The 18,041-nt window shown below is 37.0% G+C and overlaps 2 protein-coding genes across 2 annotated transcripts; one reads left to right on the top strand and one right to left on the bottom strand.

The window, feature by feature from the left end:
- Nucleotides 1–609: 609 nt before the first annotated feature.
- Nucleotides 610–4,753, top strand: LOC109205174. Its single transcript, XM_019367852.1, has 6 exons — nt 610–744; nt 897–1,034; nt 1,699–1,824; nt 2,740–2,997; nt 3,456–3,620; nt 4,343–4,753. Exons 1-6 carry the CDS (start codon nt 700–702, stop codon nt 4,616–4,618), a joined length of 1,008 nt encoding a protein of 335 aa, XP_019223397.1. The 5' UTR covers nt 610–699; the 3' UTR covers nt 4,619–4,753.
- Nucleotides 4,754–15,670: 10,917 nt separating this feature from the next.
- LOC109205173 lies at nt 15,671–17,621 on the bottom strand. Its single transcript, XM_019367851.1, has 3 exons — nt 17,403–17,621; nt 16,973–17,304; nt 15,671–16,035 (listed from the first exon to the last, which is right to left on the bottom strand). Exons 1-3 carry the CDS (start codon nt 17,543–17,545, stop codon nt 15,671–15,673), a joined length of 840 nt encoding a protein of 279 aa, XP_019223396.1. The 5' UTR covers nt 17,546–17,621.
- Between the last annotated feature and the right edge of the window lie 420 nt (nt 17,622–18,041).

Here is an 18,041-nt window from a genome sequence, read left to right as displayed (position 1 = left end):
ATGCGACCTATTTTTTGAAAATCTTATTTGTTCATGAACTTCACCAGTTGTTGAAAAAAAATTGAAGAAAAATTTTCAAGTTAAAAAAACTGGTTTGGGCCAGTTTTTGGGTGAAAATATTTCTCCTACTCGAAAAATTTCAACTTTTTTTCCCACGTAAAATCCATATCCAAACATAACTTCAATTTCTAAAAACTATTTTTCAACACAAAAAAAAGTCTCTTGCAGAAATGCAGGGTAAGACTGCGTACGATAGACCCTTGCGGTCCGGCTCTTCCCCGGATCCCGCGCATAGCGGGAACTTAGTGCACCGGGCTGCTCTTTATTTTTCAACACAACTTTTAAAACTTTTTTTTTTTTTAAAATTTAAACCAAATACATGTCCAAACGCTAACTAAGTGATATGTTCTCCTGTACAAATTTTTAATTACAAAAATTAAGTTTCTTGATTTACTAGTGTAAACAAGTATTAATCCTTCTTGTGATGGATTGATAAATATCAATCAAGTCGTTTGATGCCATCACCAAAACAATAAATGCGACAACAAGACAACTTGTGATGTATTATAACGTTAGTGTCATGTTCTCTCCTATTTAAAGACAACCTCATCAACTAGCCGTTACATTCTTACATATTCAAACTTTCTCCCTCTCTCTCTGCAAATTTACTTTCTCTCTCTCCAAATCCAGGAAGCTCAAATGACAATCTCAGTAGAATCTTCGTCTCCTGCTTCACTTAACAAGGTTCTTGATTCTCCTCTTTCAAACACAACATTAAAGATTTCAACTTTAGATTCTTTTTTTCTGTACTACCCCTTTTGTTTTATTAATTTTCAGTATAATAAATTAACCAGAAAAAAAAAAAAAACTCAAATTTTCCACCATTTGATTTTCAGGGATCATCAAGTTTGATGGGTTCTTCACCAATTTACAGTCCATCTTCAGATAAACGTTTTTGGAGTACTCTACGCAGTAGAATTGATACTCTTCTTGAAAATCGACCCCTTATTGATTTTCCCCTCCCTGCTCAAAAGGTAATTAACTAGTAATATTTTGTATTATCAGTGAAATTTAACCTGTGATAGCATGTTAGTTACCTAGGAAATGACCTGATTATGTAAATATCTTTATACCGTCAGAGCATAGTATTTAAACTCTTTAATTTTTTTGGGGGTCTTAATTGGTCCATGTTTTAAAAAAAGAAAAAAAAAACTTTTTTTGGGGTCTTGATTTTTGTTTAATTTTGTGTGAAAATGGTTGCTGGAAAGGGAGCCTTGGCGGCGTAACTGGTAAAGTTGCTGTCATGTGAATAGGAGGTCACGGTTCGAGCCGTGGAAACAACCTCTCGTAGAAATGCAGGGTAAGGCTACATACAATAGACCCTTGTGGTCCGACCCTTTTCCGGACCCCGCGCATAGCGGGAGCTTAGTGCACCGAGCTGCCTTTTTTTTGTGTGAAAATGGTTGTCGTAGAATGATGGAGCAGCAGAGGATTTTGTATGCTATCAGTGAATTTTAACCTGTGATAGTACGTTAATTACCTAGGAAGTGACCTGATTGTGTAAATATCTTTACACCGTTAATGCATTTAATTTAAACTTTTTTTGTGTTTCATTTTTTAATTGGTAAATGTTTATTTTTTGAATTTTTTTTGGGGTCTTAATTTTTGTTTAATTTTGTGTGAAAATGGTTGTTGTAGAGTGATGGAGCAGCAGAGGATAAATCAAAGAGAATGAAGGAGGATGCTATGCTTTTACTAAGAGGATTTGATTCTGTTTCTTACACTCTTTCAGAGTTATCTAACAATCTTGAAAATGCCCTTCAGGTATATATATATCCCTTGTTTTAATATATGATTAAAGGTTATATAGGACTAATTGTGTGAGTTTTTTAAAGGAAGTTTTGGCCTGTGAAATTAAGGTTTTATCTCAAGTTGACCCTTGTAGTCCGCTCCTTTCCAGTGACGAAGCCAAGAATTTCATCTAGGGTGTTCAAACTTGAAAGAAGTAAAAAAAATCTATGATATAGGGCGTTCAATATATGTTATACACCACTAAAATCTAATATTTTACCTATATATACCGTGTAATTTTTTAATGAAGGGTGGTCAATTGAGGCTACATAGTGCAGCCCCTGCTCCTTCCCCGGACCCTGCGCATAGCAGGAGCTTAGTGCACTAGGCTGCTCTTTTTAATTGCTAATGAGAATGAAAGAATTACCATCTATCTTGTTTGTCATTAACCAGAAGTTGCTCATAGTGTCAAGCATATGTAAGTTTTAAAAGCTGTACAGTGTAACTTTAAAGCAAATTCAGGATTTAAAATCAGTGTATTTGAAACCCTCTAAGTGTAGTCTATTTAATAATGTTAAAAAAAAAATTCTCTATTCATATATATTGTTGATATAGGATTTATTGGGTGATTTTTCAAAGGCGTTTTTGTTTTAAGTATGATATTATTTTCTGGTAAGTTGCTCATAAATACTGTTAAGCATTAGGTATTCTTTTATAGTTCTGCAATATAACTTTTGAGGCATAACAGTTTGGCAATATTTTGTTGAAGTTGAAAAATCGCGTATTTGAAGTTGAAAAATAGTATTTGGAAGTGAATGTACCTCGTAACATAGTTGAAAAAGAATATTCAGAAATTGAAAGTTGTGTTTGCACATGCATACATTGTTTGAAAACCTGGAAATAAACGTCGAGCTAGTGATCATGTGTACTGTATATATATTCATACAGGGAGCGAGAGATCTAGCGAAACCGCCCACATTAACAGATATACTTCATTACACAATGGAGAAGGCAAAAAGTGGAGAAAACCAATCAAAGGAAGGTAAAGATGAAGGAGATGAACAAAAGAAAAAGGGTGAAGAAAGCAACAAAGGATTGAAGAGGAAATTGGATGATTGCTCAGAGGATTCACAACAAGATGATGATACCAAAAAAGAAAATGGACAGGTCACAAAAGAGCTGGGAAAGTTCAAGAAAGCCAAAAATGTTTGTACCCCTTCATTCCTTTTTCTTGTGTTCTATTGCTTGTTTCTACAATTTCTTTCCTTCCTTCCTGAGCCGAGGGTCTATCGGAAATAGCCTCTATCCTCTCAAGGTAGGGGTAAGGTCTGCGTACACTACCCTCGCAAGACCCCAACAGTGGGACTTCACTGGGTTTGTTGTGTAAGGTCTGCGTACACACTATCCTCCTCAGACCCCACTTGTGGGACTTCACTAGGTTGTTGTGTAAGGTCTGCGTACACACTATCCTCCTCAAACCCTACTTGCGGGACTTCACTAGGTTGTTGCTGTTGTCGTTGTTGTTTTCTCCAAGAATGATTATAGTTACTTTTGCTGCATTTGTGTTTGCCGACTCCAACCTGTTTAAGACTGAGGCATAGATGTTGTTGTTGTTGTTGCTGCACTTTATGTTTAAGTGCTAACTAGATATTATCTCTCTGAAGCTTGCAATTTCCATGGCATCAAAAGCAGCAACATTAGCTCGAGAACTGAAATCAATAAGATCAGACTTACGCTTTATGCAAGAACGTTCTGCCCTTTTAGAGGAGGAGAATAGAAGACTTCGCGATGGCTTTGACAAAGGGATACCACCAGAAGAAGATGACCTGGTAATGACACTTGACATCCTCACTCAAGTTGTTTACTACTTGAATCGTGATATAGATTTAAGTTATATAAACTGACAGTATAATATATCATATCATAGACGACATTGAGTAATAATACTACTTGAACCGTGACACTGAAATTGTTTACTACATGAACCATGACTCAATGTAGAATAGATTTATGTTATATGAACTGATACTATAATCAGGGACGAGTGGTCAATTCTTCGAAAAATTACACTGCATATATAGTTAAAATACTAGATTTTAGAGGTATATAACATATACTGAACACCATTAAGCTCATGTCTTAAAGGATAGTCAATTCGTCGGAACATTACATTCCGTATGTGGTTAAAATATTATGTTTTAGAGGTATATAACATATGCTGAATACCCTTTGTCGGGGAGAACCTTTTACACTTATTTCAAATTTAAACGCCCTTGAAAAATTCCTGACTTTGCCATTGAGTATAATATGGTAGATAACATAGAGCAATGCTATATGAACCGTGACACTCAAATGGTTTACTACTTGAACCATGACAGAATGTAAAATAGATTAAAGTTATATAAACTATCAGTATATGTATCTCATACACTAGACAAGAATAGTCATGATCAACCTTGTTTTAAATTTCAAGTACAATCGCTTGAATTGTGACTCAAAATAGATATCTGCAAAATGTCTGCATTTAATCTACTCCTTTTACTTTGCTTAGGTGAGGCTTCAAATGGAGGCACTTCTTACTGAAAAATCAAGACTTGCAAATGAAAATGCAAACTTGAATAGGGAGAACCAATGCCTTAGACATCTTGTTGAGTACCACCAGTTGACCTCACAAGATCTCTCTGCATCCTATGAAGATCTACTAAGAGGAATGGGTTTGGACATTTCTCCAGAGGAGGATACCGAGACAAATGGCGGATCCGGGGCACGACAGAAAGATATATACGGTATTTCCAAATCACTAGATGAGATCTATGATGAAGAATGAAGAAACAATGATAAAGTATAAACCTGTTTTACAATCAATGTAGTAATCCGCCTATATCGAGAATATTGTAAAATTTTGTAGCCCATATTGCAAGTTTTTTTCTATAATGAAAGACAACAATTATGTTGTTCATCCTCCAATCTTCATCCCAACAACACCTCCATTCATCAAGTAAAGCTGTACTCCTCTTAGAGTAGAAGCATCGATGCAGAGGCTGACGCGCAACCATATTGAATGGGTTCAACTGAACCTAGTATTTTCGGCACTGATCATAGAGATATAATTTCAAAAGTACATTGTATAGTGGTAAGCTGAATCCATCGGGTTTAAATTCTAGATCTACATCTGTGACGCAGAGGCAAATGCAGCCATATTGAATGGGTTCAACTGAACCTAATATTTTCGACACTAATCTTAGAGATATAATTTAAAAAATACATTGTGTAGTGGTAAGATGAATCCGTCAAGTTTAAATTCTAAATCTACATCTATCTCGATGACAGTTGGCTATCTTTGCGATAAATAATCACTACATTAGGTACTCTCAACCCTTCAAAATTCCAAGAATGAAGAATATGAAATGCTCAAATTAAAGATAAAAATGGGCCAGGACAAGGAGACTAGAGGACTTACATTGTAGCAGCCTCTATGTAAAGATGTTACCATACAGGAAAACTTGTCATAATTCTTGAAAATGGATAAATTGTGGGAGTTGGACCATGGATATTTTAGATTGCATGGACCGCAAAGGGCAGCTTGGTGCATGAAGCATCCTATATTCATGCAGGTTCCGGGGAAAAGTCGCACCCCAAGGGATGTGATGTAGGCAGGCTAACCTGATGCAAGCATCAACGGCTAATTCCACGGCTCGAACCTGTGACCTATAGGTCACAGGGAGACCATAGGTCACAGGGAGACCAGCCAAACCTTCAAAATCTAAGTAATGGAGAATAATTATAAAATGTGGCCAATCAAGAAGACTAAGATGACTTCAATTGTAGAAGCTATGTAAAATGCATACCCAAGATGTTTATATATATATATATTTCTCATTTCATTGATACTCTAATGGAGTTTGCAAATGAGCTGTAATCTCTAACCTGTTGGAGTATACTGTTTTCTCTTTCACGAGTGCCAATGTTGTTCCACGGGAAGTGGATTAGAAAAGAATCTAAAGTTAACATTGTCAGGTTTAAGAACTAAAATGGGATTTTACACAAATAGCCGGTCATATTTTAATTAAATATTTTTTCTATGTGATGACCCAAAAGGTTATCTTATGTTTTAGAACTCGATTTTGCGCTCTTAAGCCTTTAAAGTCTCATTTTTACCCTCCTCGATTTGCATGCACAGTCCGGACGTGTTTCCGGAAAGCTTTATGTTGAAAGTTGATGTAAATAATAATTTTTGCCTTAAAAGTTGATTTTAGTTGACTTCGGTCAACGTTTTGAGTAAACGGATCCGGACCCGTATTTTGACGGTCCCGGTGGGTTCTTAATAAAATATGGGACCTAGGCGTATGCCCGGAATCGAACTTCGAGGTCCGTAGCTCGAGATATGAATTTTTGTTAAAAATTGAAAGACTGGAAATTTAATGGTTTTAAGAATTTGGTTAATGTTTGATCTGGTTGGTATCAGGTCCGTATTTTGGTTCCGGAGCCCGGTACAGGTTCATTAAGATATTTAAGACTTGTCTACGAAATTTGGTGAGAAACGAAGTTGGTTTGACGTGATTCGGACATCCGGTTGTGAAATAGAGGTTTTAAAGCTTTCTTGAAAATTTCATTCGATTTGGTGCTAAATTCGTAGTTCTAGATGTTATTTTGGTGATTTGATCGCGCGAGCAAGTTCATATGATGTTTTAGAACTTGTGTGCATGTTTGGTTTGGAACCCCGATGGCTCGGGTGCGTTTCGGATAGGCTACGGGATATTTAGAACTTAGAAAATCTGGTTTTAGTGCTTCAGCTGTCATCTGTTGTCTTCTTCTCCGCGTTCGCGAATGAACTCTCGCGAACGCGAAGAGTGAACTGGAGTTGTGTGAAATTTTTTTCTTTACGAACGCGAAGGCTAGGTCGCGAACGCGGAGCAACGGGAGCATTACCCTTCGCGAAGGCGATCAGCCTACCGCGAACGCGAAGGCCTGGGATCTTGGGGAGGGGAAGTGACCTATACTCTTCGCAAACGCGTAGGCTGGTGGGAATAAGCCTTCGTGAATGCGAAGAGTATCTCGCGGACGCGTAGGCTAATTGAGCCGCTGCTTCGCGATCGCGGCAAGCCCTTCGCGAACGCGAAGAAGGCCTGACGCCTGTGACTTAAAACAGAACAGTGACGGGATTTTTCCCAAAATTTCATAACTCTTTCATTAGAACTCGACCTAGGAGCGATTTTGAAGGGAAAATTCAAGACTAAATCATAGATTTGTACTCTTTAACTCATTTTCTTTCATTACTAACATCACCCATTGAATTCCTAGCCCTCTTTGTTCTTTCATAGTAGAAACTAGGGATTTTGGAAGAATTGGGGATTTAGACCTCAATTTGAGGTCGGAGTCCAAAACCAATTGTATATCCGGGCTCGGGGGTGAATGGGTAAATGAATTTTGGTCCGAATCTCAAGTTTTGACCAAACGGGCCCGGGGTCGATTTTTGACTTTTTGGAGGAAAGTTTGAGAAATCTAAATTTATGCATTGTAGTTGATTCCTTTAGCAATAATTGATGTTATTGAGTTAATTGTGGCTAGATACGAGTGGTTTGGAGGTGGATACTAGAGGAAAAGCGGTAATTGAGCATTGAGTGGCTCGCGGAGCGAGGTAAGTATCGTGTCTAACTTTGACTCGAGGGATTAGGAATCCTTGACTTATTTGCTATATGAAATCCATGTGAGCGGTGTATAGGTGAGGTGACGAGTACGTATGCGCCGCCAATTTATCTGTTTTGCCTGTTTTCTTCCCGTTCTTCTTATATTGTCTTTTTCTGCCTTAACTGCTATATGCTTTACTTGTATTTCTATGCCTAATTGCTACTTGTTAGACATTGTATCTCTTTGTTGAAAGTATTTGTTCTTTCGTAGTTTTATTGTCTCCTATTATTTGTTTGAGCTGGTTATTGGTACTTTCAAGCCATATTATGGATTGGTCTTGCTGAGTAGTATTGTGTAAAGTCTCATAGTGTATAATCTTCCTAAATGTTTTGGTTTGAAGTAGAGCCTTGTGAAGAGTTATGTGATTTGAATTGTGTAATTTCTGTACTTGCTGAGTAAATGATATTGATATGGTGGGATCGGGTTGCGCGCCGCAACAGGTAGAATAAGGGTAATATATTGAGGAGGAATAAGGGTGAAATGCTATGTACGGTGGGATCGGGTTGCACACCGCAGCAGGTGTAATAAGGGTGGATTGTGGTGAAATAAGGGTGAACTGTGATTGTGATTATTGTGATATGGTGGGATCGGGTTGCACGCCGCAACAACCTTTATGCTTATATTTTTCCTTGACTGTGTTAGTTGAACGGTAGTCTTAAACTGCACTTAAGGATTGGTAATAGTTGAGCACTGATGATATGCTTCGAGAACTGTATTCATTCCTTACAAGTTACTACTCTATTTTATCCTGTCTTTCTTTCTGCTTTTATTATACACTGTATGCAGGTTACATTGTGATTGCTCCGCCGTAGCCTCTTCATTACCTCGTCGAGGTTAGGCTCGGCACTTACCAGTACATGGGGTCGGTTGTACTGATACTGCACTCTGCACTTCCTGTGCAGATTTTGGAGCAGGTTCGTGCTGATCGAGAGGTTGGCTGTAGGTTTCACTTGCTTGGATACCAAGGTAGTCATGTTGGCATCCGCAGGCCCTGGCGTCCCCTTCTATACCCCATACTTTGCTGTTTTCCTCATTTCGTAAACAGTTGTATTTTCTTTCGGACAAATGCTTGTAGTAAAATTTTAGAATGTTCGTGAATTGTGACTCCGGATTCTGGGTAGTAATAGTATATAATCAAAGTGGCTATTTATTTACTTCCGTATTCATTTCGACTTGTTTTAGCTTATTTATTGTTAATAACCGAGACGTAAAGGAATTGACTAATAAAACTCTAACGTTGATGTTAGGCGCCATCACGGTCCCGATGGTGGGGATTCTGGGTCGTGACATCCTAGCCGATATACACTGATTATACATAGTTATACAAATATTATATAACCGCCCGCTATTTTTGGTTTAAGCAATTAGGTAACGCAGAATTAGACTATAATGCAGGGACTAAAATCGCTAATTTTTTATAATATAAATATAATTAGTAAGCTAAAAGCCCAAAATAATGAAGTATTAATTTGTAGAATAAGCTAGTAAGGCCGGCTAACGACTTAAATATTATTTTCTTCAATCTTTTTCCTCTTCAATCATTTTATAAAATCACAAATGATATGTTTGTAAACAGGATTCATGTTTTTGGAAGTCAATAAAATTCATGTTTTAAAATAAGTGAGCCAAGCTAAGGTGTATGATATGTTCATGGCATCCCATTATCTCAAGACCTTAGTGGAACAGCATTAACCAAAAAAAGAGGAAAATCTCCGATGTGTTTTGGATTATTTTTTAAGCATTCAAATAATTAAGCCACCTTCTTAATTAGGTTATATAAACTTCTAGTTACTACATTCACAAATACACAAGAAAAAGAAAAAATAATCATCTAGCCTTAGAATTCAAATCTTCTCAATGGGAAGCCAAATGAAGAAACAAATGCCTCAATTTGTTTGTGCTTTGGCATTTTTCTTGATTGCAACCTGCACTATGGCATATTCACCATATTCTTATAAACCACCTGTTTCAACATACAATAAATTCCCAAACCCAAAAGATAGCTACTATAAAGCATCCTCAGTGCCTAAACAGGTATACAAGGTGCCATCTTTGTCAAAGAATGACTACTACAAGAAGCTATCTGTTCCAGAATATAACTACAAGAAGATGCCATCTCTTCCAAAAGATAACTAGCTACTACAAGGTACCTTCAATGCCTAAACAGGAATACAAAATGTCATCTTTGCCAAAGAATGACTACTACAAGAAGCCATCTGTTCCAGAATATAACTATAAAAAGATGCCATCTCTTCCAAAAGATAACTACTACAAGGTACCTTCAATGCCTAAACAGGTATACAAGGCTCCATCTTTGCCAAAGAATGACTACTACAAGAAGCCATCTGTTCCAGAATATAACTACAAGAAGGTGCCATCTCTTCTAAAAGATAACTATTACAAGGCACCCTCAGTGCCTAAACAAGTATACAAGGCGCCATCTTTGCCAAAGAATAACTACTACAAGAAGCCATATGTTCCAGAATATAACTAGAAGAAGGTGCCATCTCTTCCAAAAGATAACTATTACAAGGTGTTGGACTTTAAGCCATTGGGCTTTAAAGTAGAAGAAGTGTGAATTGGAAATGGAGGGAAATAAAATGGAGGGAAAAATAAAAATTTGAAGAAGTGAACTTTTGTCTTGCACTTTGTCCCTCATTGGTGAGGGACAATCACATTTGTGTGCTTATATATAGAATCACTTCTTAAAGCTCTTAAAAGGAGTTGAAGAGAATGAACCCTCGCGCCGTCGTCGTCGCTCGCTCGGCTCGGCTTCGGCTTTGGATTTGGATTTGGATTTGGATTTGTCAAATGATCGATCGATAAGATTATTTTTGGACAAAATTTATTTAATTATTTAATAATTAATTAAATGCCAAATCACTGCTGAAAATACGCCAGAACCTTGCTGAAGGTTCAGAGGGCCTCTCTGGCCGCGGTTCTGCCGCGACCGCGGTAGAACCGCGGCAGGCAGGTTCAGAAAGCCTCTCTGACCGCGGTTCTGCCGTCACCGCGGTAGAACCGCGGCAGGCAGCGTATTCTTCTGAAAAGGCACCTTTTCCAGACACCTCTTCTGATAATTGCCTATAAATTATGAGGCAAGGCTCCATTTTCTACACACGAGAAACACTCCACAACTTCTTTCTTTCTGAATATACTGCATCCTAATTCGCAGTCTCTCTCTCTCCAATTCGTAAGTGTGATTTTGCTCCGTTCTTTGAGTTCGTTGGGATCCTGCAGTTTGTATTGTCACTGTTGCAGTAAGGTTTATTCCGTTTTATCCTGGGAGGATTTAATCCATTACCTTGGCAACTTGTGAGGGGGTTAAAATTCCTTAAGGACACACAAGAAAATTGTGGACTCGGAATATTTCTTAAACTCTTCTGTTTTTCCAGTTTCTTTTATTTTTCTAACAGTTTTGTCTGATTTTTGGTTTAACACAGTAACGCTCACAAGCTTAAGGAATTTATAAACTAACGTTTCTGTGTTGAAACATATATTAAACTGTTATTCATATTTTGTATACTGTTTTGGAGACTAAAGCCTTCGTGCTTTCTACTCCAATAATTGTTCTGTCCGGTTTAAAGTATATAAAAACTTTACCGGATAATAAACGTACGGGTTTTGAAGTATATAAAAACTTCACCATTGTTACGTGTTGTATGTTTGGTTTGGTATTCAGTTTGAAGATATCAAAACTTCACTGATTTAACAAAGTTCTATTGTGTTTCCAACTCTACAGAAAAGATGACGAACGAAAACCAAACTAATGGAAATGTTGTGAGAACGGGAGCTACTGTTACGAGTGCTGCTGCCTCGTCAAACCGTTCTACTCCTGAGTCAAACACTTTATGGCATTCACGTTTAGGACACGTCAACTTCAAAACATTACGAAAGATGATAAATTTAGAAGTATTGCCAAAATTTGATTGCATTAATTCCAAATGTCAAATATGTATGGAATCAAAGTATGCTAAGCATCCTTATAGTCCGTTCAAAGGAATTCAAGTCCTTTAGACTTAATTCACACAGATATTTGTGACATGAAGTCAACACCATCTCGCGGTGGGAAAAAGTATTTTATTACTTTTATTGACGATAGCACGAGATATTGCTATGTTTATTTACTTAATAGTAAAGATGAGGCAATTGATTCTTTCAAGCAACACTAGAGTGAAGTTGAAACACAACTAAACAAAAAAAAACAAAATGATAAGAAGGGGTGGCGAATATGAATCTCCTTTTGAAGAAATATGTTTGAAAAATTGCATTATTCACCAAACAACTGCCCCTTACTCTCCACAATCTAACGGAATTGCGGAGAGAAAGAATCAAACATTGAAGGAGATGATGAATGCATTGCTGATAAGTTCTGGCTTACCACAAAACTTGTGGGGGGAAGCTATACTTACAGCTAACCTAATAATCAACCGTGTACCTCATAGTAAAACACAGTCCATTCCTTATGAAAAGTGGAAAGGAAGGGAGCCCAGCTTGAAATACTTCAAGTGTGGGGATGTCTAGCTAAGGTACTAGTTCCTAAACCTAAAAGGGTTAAGATAGGTCCAAAAACGTTGATTGTGTATTTATTGGATATGTAACCAATAGCAAGGCATATCGTTTTCTGGTTCATAAGTCAGAAAATCCGGAGATTCACGTTAATACGATAATAGAATCAGATAATGCTGAATTCTTTGAAACTATTTATCCGTATAAAAAGGAAAGTGAAGTGACATACCAAAAGTCAAAACGACCTCGGGAGGAAATAACAGATGGTATGCCTAATGAGGAAAATCCGAGAAGAAGTAAACGTCAACGGACATCTACTTCATACGGTCCAGATTTTCTGACTTTTCTGTTAGAAAATGAACCTCGTACCTTCAAGGAAGCAATGTCATCATCAGAAGCACAATATTGAAAAGAAGCGGTCAATAGTGAAATAGAATCCATATTGAGCAACCATACATGGGAATTGGTTGACCTTCCTCCAGGTAATAAAACATTGGGTTCTAAATGGATTTTCAAGAAGAAAATGAAAGACGATGGTACTATTGACAAATACAAGGCAAGACTTGTTGTCAAAGGATTTAGACAGCGAGAAGTTCTTGACTATTTTGACACATACTCGCCGGTAACAAGAAATACATCCATTCGGATGCTAATAGCATTAGCCGCCTTGTATGATCTTCAAATCCATCAAATGGATGTAAAAACAGCCTTCTTAAATGGTGATTTAGAGGAAGAAATCTACATGGACCAACCTGAAGGGTTTGTGGTTCCGGGAAAAGAAAAGAAGGTGTGTCGTCTTGTTAAGTCTCTTTATGGACTAAAACAAGCACCCAAGCAATGGCATGCGAAATTTGACCAAACAATGTTGTCAAATGGCTTTAAGATTAATGAATGTGATAAATGTGTTTACATTAAGAACATTCCAAATCATATAGTCATTGTTTGCTTATATGTTGATGATATGCTAATAATGAGCAAAGACATTGCCGACATTCAAGCTACTAAGCGCATGCTTGCTAGTAAGTTTGATATGAAAGACTTAGGAGTTGCCGATGTAATTCTAGGAATTAAAATCAAGAGGACTCCTTAGGGTCTAGCTTTGTCTCAATCACATTACGTGAAAATGGTACTTGAAAAATTCAAACATTTGGAATTTAGAAGTGCAAGAACTCCAATTGACTTAAATCATCATCTTATAAAGGTGAAAGTACGTCTCAATTGGAGTATGCTCGTGTGTTGGGAAGCTTAATGTACATCATGAACTGTGCACGACCTGATATAGCTTGTGCGATAAGTAAACTTAGTCGATTCACAAGTAATCCCAACAAACATCACTGGGTAGCAATGAAATGAGTTCTGGGATATTTGGAATATACCCAAGATTTTTGCACTACAATAAATATCCTGCGGTTATCGAAGGATATAGTGATGCAAATTAGATAACCGGCTCAACAGAAACAAAGTCCACAAGTGGATACGTTTTTACTGTTGGTAGAGGAGCAGTATCTTGGAAGTCTTCCAAACAAACGTGCATCGCTCTCTCTACAATTGAATCAGAGTTTATAGCTTTGGATAAAGCCGATGAAGAAGCTGAATGGCTTCGAAATTTCTTAGAAGACATTCCGTTCTGGCCAAAACCTTTGGCTCCTATTTGCATACATTGTGATAGTGAGGCTGCAATAGGACGGGCAGGGAGCATTATGTATAATGGAAAGTCTCGTCATATACGACGAAGACATAACACCGCTAGACAACTACTTTCTAGTGGAGTTATCACTATTGATTATGTAAGATCAAAGGATAATGTGGCGGATCCGCTTACAAAAGGCTTAACTAGAGAGAGAGTTGAGAAATCATCTAAGGGAATGGGACTATGGCCGAGGACAAGTCAACATGGCGGTAACTCTACCTAGAATTTTGGATGTTCCGAGATCTAGGTTCAAGGAGCTCAAACAAAGTTGTGATTGACCGGTTCAACATTGTCAAAGTAAAATCTTTGGTCCATTCTCGTGATGAAGACAATGTTCAGTAACAAGGATAGAACTTTACACGTTCTTTAATGATTACCTAAGTTTGATGTGGTAGTTATCAAATAGTGTCAATCTAAAGGATTACATTTAGGAATCACCTATGTAAGTGTGAAGTGGAAGCCGCTTCAATGAGAATTCTGTAAGGCCAATTCTCTACGCACTTATGAGACCAGGCGGTGTTCATGGCTGAAACGGACACAACAATGAGAACTAAAAGACGGTTAATGGTTGATTGTGTGACATATGGTTGTCTAGGTATACACTAAAGTTCGACGGTTCAAAGATATCAAATCTACCGATTGACCGAGTATATCCGACATATGTTCACTACGGAAAGTTCAAAGGAAAAAACCTACTTATCCAGATGCAATTAATCCTTACTTGCAAATCACACAGCTTTCATCTATGATCTTTCTTGATACAGCCATTCCCATTCATGTGGGGGATTGTTGGACTTTAAGCCATTGGGCTTTAAAGTAGAAGAAGTGTGAATTGGAAATGGAGGGAAAATGGAGGGAAAAATGAAAATTTGAAGAAGTAAACTTTTGTCTTGCACTTTGTCCCTCATTGGTGAGGGACAATCACATTTGTGTGCTTATATATAGAATCACTTCTTAAAGCTCTTAAAAGGAGTTGAAGAGAATGAACCCTCGCGCCGTCCTCGTCGCTCGCTCGGCTCGGCTTCGGCTTCGGCTTCAGATTTGGATTTGGATTTGTCAAATGATCGATCGATAAGATTATTTTTGGACAAAATTTATTTAATTATTTGATAATTAATTAAATGCCAAATCACTGCTGAAATTACGCCAGAAGATTCAGAGGGACTCTCTGGCCGCGGTTCTGCCGTAACCGCGGTAGAACCGCGGCAGTCAGATTCAGAGAGCCTCTCTGACCGCGGTTCAGCCGTAACCGCGGTAGAACCGCGGCAGGCAGCGTATTCTTCTGAAAAAGCACATTTTTCAGACACCTCTTCTGATAATTGCCTATAAATACTGAGGCAAGGCTCCATTTTCTACACACGAAAAACACTCCAGAACTTCTTTCTTTTTGAATATACTGCATCCTAATTCGCAGTCTCTCTCTCTCCAATTCGTAAGTGTGATTTTGCTCCGTTCTTTGAGTTCGCTGGGATCCTGCAGTTTGTATTGCCACTGTTGCAGGAAGGTTTATTCCGTTTTATCCTGGGAGGATTTAATCCATTACCTTGGCAACTTGTGAGGGGGTTAAAATTCCTTAAGGACACACAAGAAACTTGTGGACTCGGAATATTTCTGATTCTCTACTATTTTCCAGATTTCTTTAATTCTTCTAACAGATTTTTTTCTAATTTTGTGTTTTAACACAGTAACGCTCACAAATATAGGTATCCGGTAAAATAATGAGGTTGACGTAGGCAAGGGCATATACACCTTGTCCTATATGGTGTCATGGACATCGCTACGTCAAATTTTTAGTAGATATGTATAAGAAAAATGAAAATATTGGAGATAAATATAGAAAATGACACCGTTTATCATTATGTAGTATATTTATTTGTTCGCTTTAAATTGTGACACCGCTTATGAAAAATCATGCGTACTCCACTGACCGTAGGTGGTCTAGACTTCATCATTTCTTAAAGAAAAACAAATTAGAGTGAGTAAAGTAAAATATTACGTACCTGTTTCATGGAGTTTTTGTACGCTGATTTTATCTAAAAACAACATTTCTTCATCATATTTTTGGAAGATAGTGTAAGACTCCCATTTGGGGCAACTTCTTCTTGAAGAAGAAGAAAATGGATCATCAGTGCCTGAGTCTTTAATGGAGTTTCTCCATTCAGAGGAGCTCTTAGAAGTGGAACCAACAGTATAAGAATCCCCATATATTTCATCAATATCCTCCTTTTCTTGGAATTGGAATATTTTCTTGCTCTCTAACTTTGATGGTGCATAAACCAAGAAATTTTCCTCTCGACAAAGTAATTTATTACTCTTCTTAACTTTCTTGTCTTTCTTGATTTCCCTATAACACTTTCCTGTATCACATAAGCAAGAAATTAAATATTTGGAAAATTTGAAGGAAACCTGCAGTTGTTACCCTTCGGCTAACTTGCTTACCGTACAATAGCTTGCAAACTACACACGAGATATAAATTATACTAGGTAGGCCCAGGGGCGGATGGACCTTGGTGTAAGCGGTGTCATCCGATACCGCTTCGCCGGAAAAATTCACTAAACATGTGTAAATTATTAATGTGTACCAATATTATATTTATTAAATAAACAAAAAGGACACAACTTTACATATACTTCTCGTTAGCTTTGCTGGTCAGGTGATTCTTTTTTTAGGAGAGGTCCTGGGTTCGAACTTCAGCAGCTTCATGCTGAGTAAGATTTTCAGCGTTTTCTGCTAAAAAACTTGTTTTTCCTCCAAGTATGTTCCACGGTAAGTTTTCTTACTATTTTTTTCTTTCTATCTTTTTCTTGGGGGAAGATGAAGTTGGTCCAAACCCAAATTGAGAAGTCAAATAATGAAAGAGTTTTTCAGTGATTGCTTAGTGTTATATATAGAAAAGGTAGTATTTACTATTATGTCTAGCAACAATATTCTGAATACATTTTAAAAAATAAAAACTTGTCGAGGAGGATTGTAGTATTATACTTTAATTCATTTTTTTTAATAAGATTCTAATTTGTATTATTTTTATGTGTATCGTGACAATAATTTATCTATTTGTTCACTTCATTAAATGCGACACCGCTTACGAAAAATTCTGCGTCCGCCCCTGGGTAGGCCAGGTACGACGAGCGAGATAGGAGGTTGTTGGTGAGCGGAATCAATCCCAGCTCTCTTGTGGGAAACCACTCACTCAACCAACTCAGCCACCCTTGCGGGCAATTAAAGCTTTGAGTGCCAAGAAATTAACACATTTTGTTCTTTAATATGATGACCAAACTAAATATAATACGTACCATGATTAATGTCGTTTGTTTCAGAATCACAATTATAAGAATCCGAATTGAGAATCTTCTCTTCATCATCATCACTATGAACAGATTCTGAAGCTGGTGAACCATAAACTGAGTTTCCTTCATCTGTGTTACAACTTTCTTTTGTACTCTGTTCCGCATAGCTAAAAATCTGGTTTTCTTGAGCATTTGCATTAGGCATGAACACCAATGTTTCACTTTCCCTAAATGTGTCTGCTACACAATGATTTTCCTCTCCTTTTTCAGCATCATTATGATAATATTCATTTTCTTCGTCCGAAAACTCAGAAAATTCATATCCCTTATCTCGATTCCTGCAAAAATCCACAAATTTTCGTCACCAAATATGAAAATTGAAAAATTCAAATTAGACGAAAAGGAGGGCAAATTTAAAGTAGTAGTAAATATATACCTCCAGAAAAATGGATTTCCACCAAGAAAATAGAAAAGCTTGGCAAGTAAAATGGAAGTGAAGTAAGAGAAAATGAGGAAGAGTTGAAAGGAACTGGAGACATTGTAAAACAACTCTGCAATAATTTCTTCAGAACATTGCATTGTTTTCTGGGTGAGAAGCGGCAAAGTATTTTGAGTTTATTAGCGATCTCTTCTTTACTTAGGTAATTAAAGCAAAATAAAGTAGCACTAAATTTAAAAATCTAAGGTCCATCCTTTAATTGCTTTCCCATATTTCCTTGTTTGTCAAGATGGTCCTTTGCTTTTTTTTTTTTTTTTCCTGTAGAGATTTACTTATATATTCCTTGCGCTTGATTATTTTCTTACCATACTTTATGCAACGCAATATCAATTTTTTCTTTTTTTTGGATTCAGTGACAACATAAGTATTTTCTATATTATTAGTGGTACTAGTCTTAAGGTATGCGCGATGCGCGTGTATTCTATCTCAAAGAGTACTAATTTATTTAAAATTTGTTCTTAAATAATAAAATAAAAGTATAAGTTCCTAAAGATAATTATATATGTTAAATGTGCATAATAACTAAATAAATAAAGAAGCTCTCGTAAAAATCCTCAATCATAAGTCGATAATTCT

Source organism: Nicotiana attenuata, unplaced genomic scaffold (genome assembly GCF_001879085.1).
Source record: "Nicotiana attenuata strain UT unplaced genomic scaffold, NIATTr2, whole genome shotgun sequence".
Taxonomy (NCBI): domain Eukaryota; kingdom Viridiplantae; phylum Streptophyta; class Magnoliopsida; order Solanales; family Solanaceae; genus Nicotiana; species Nicotiana attenuata.
This window is presented reverse-complemented; position numbering and strand designations above follow the sequence as displayed.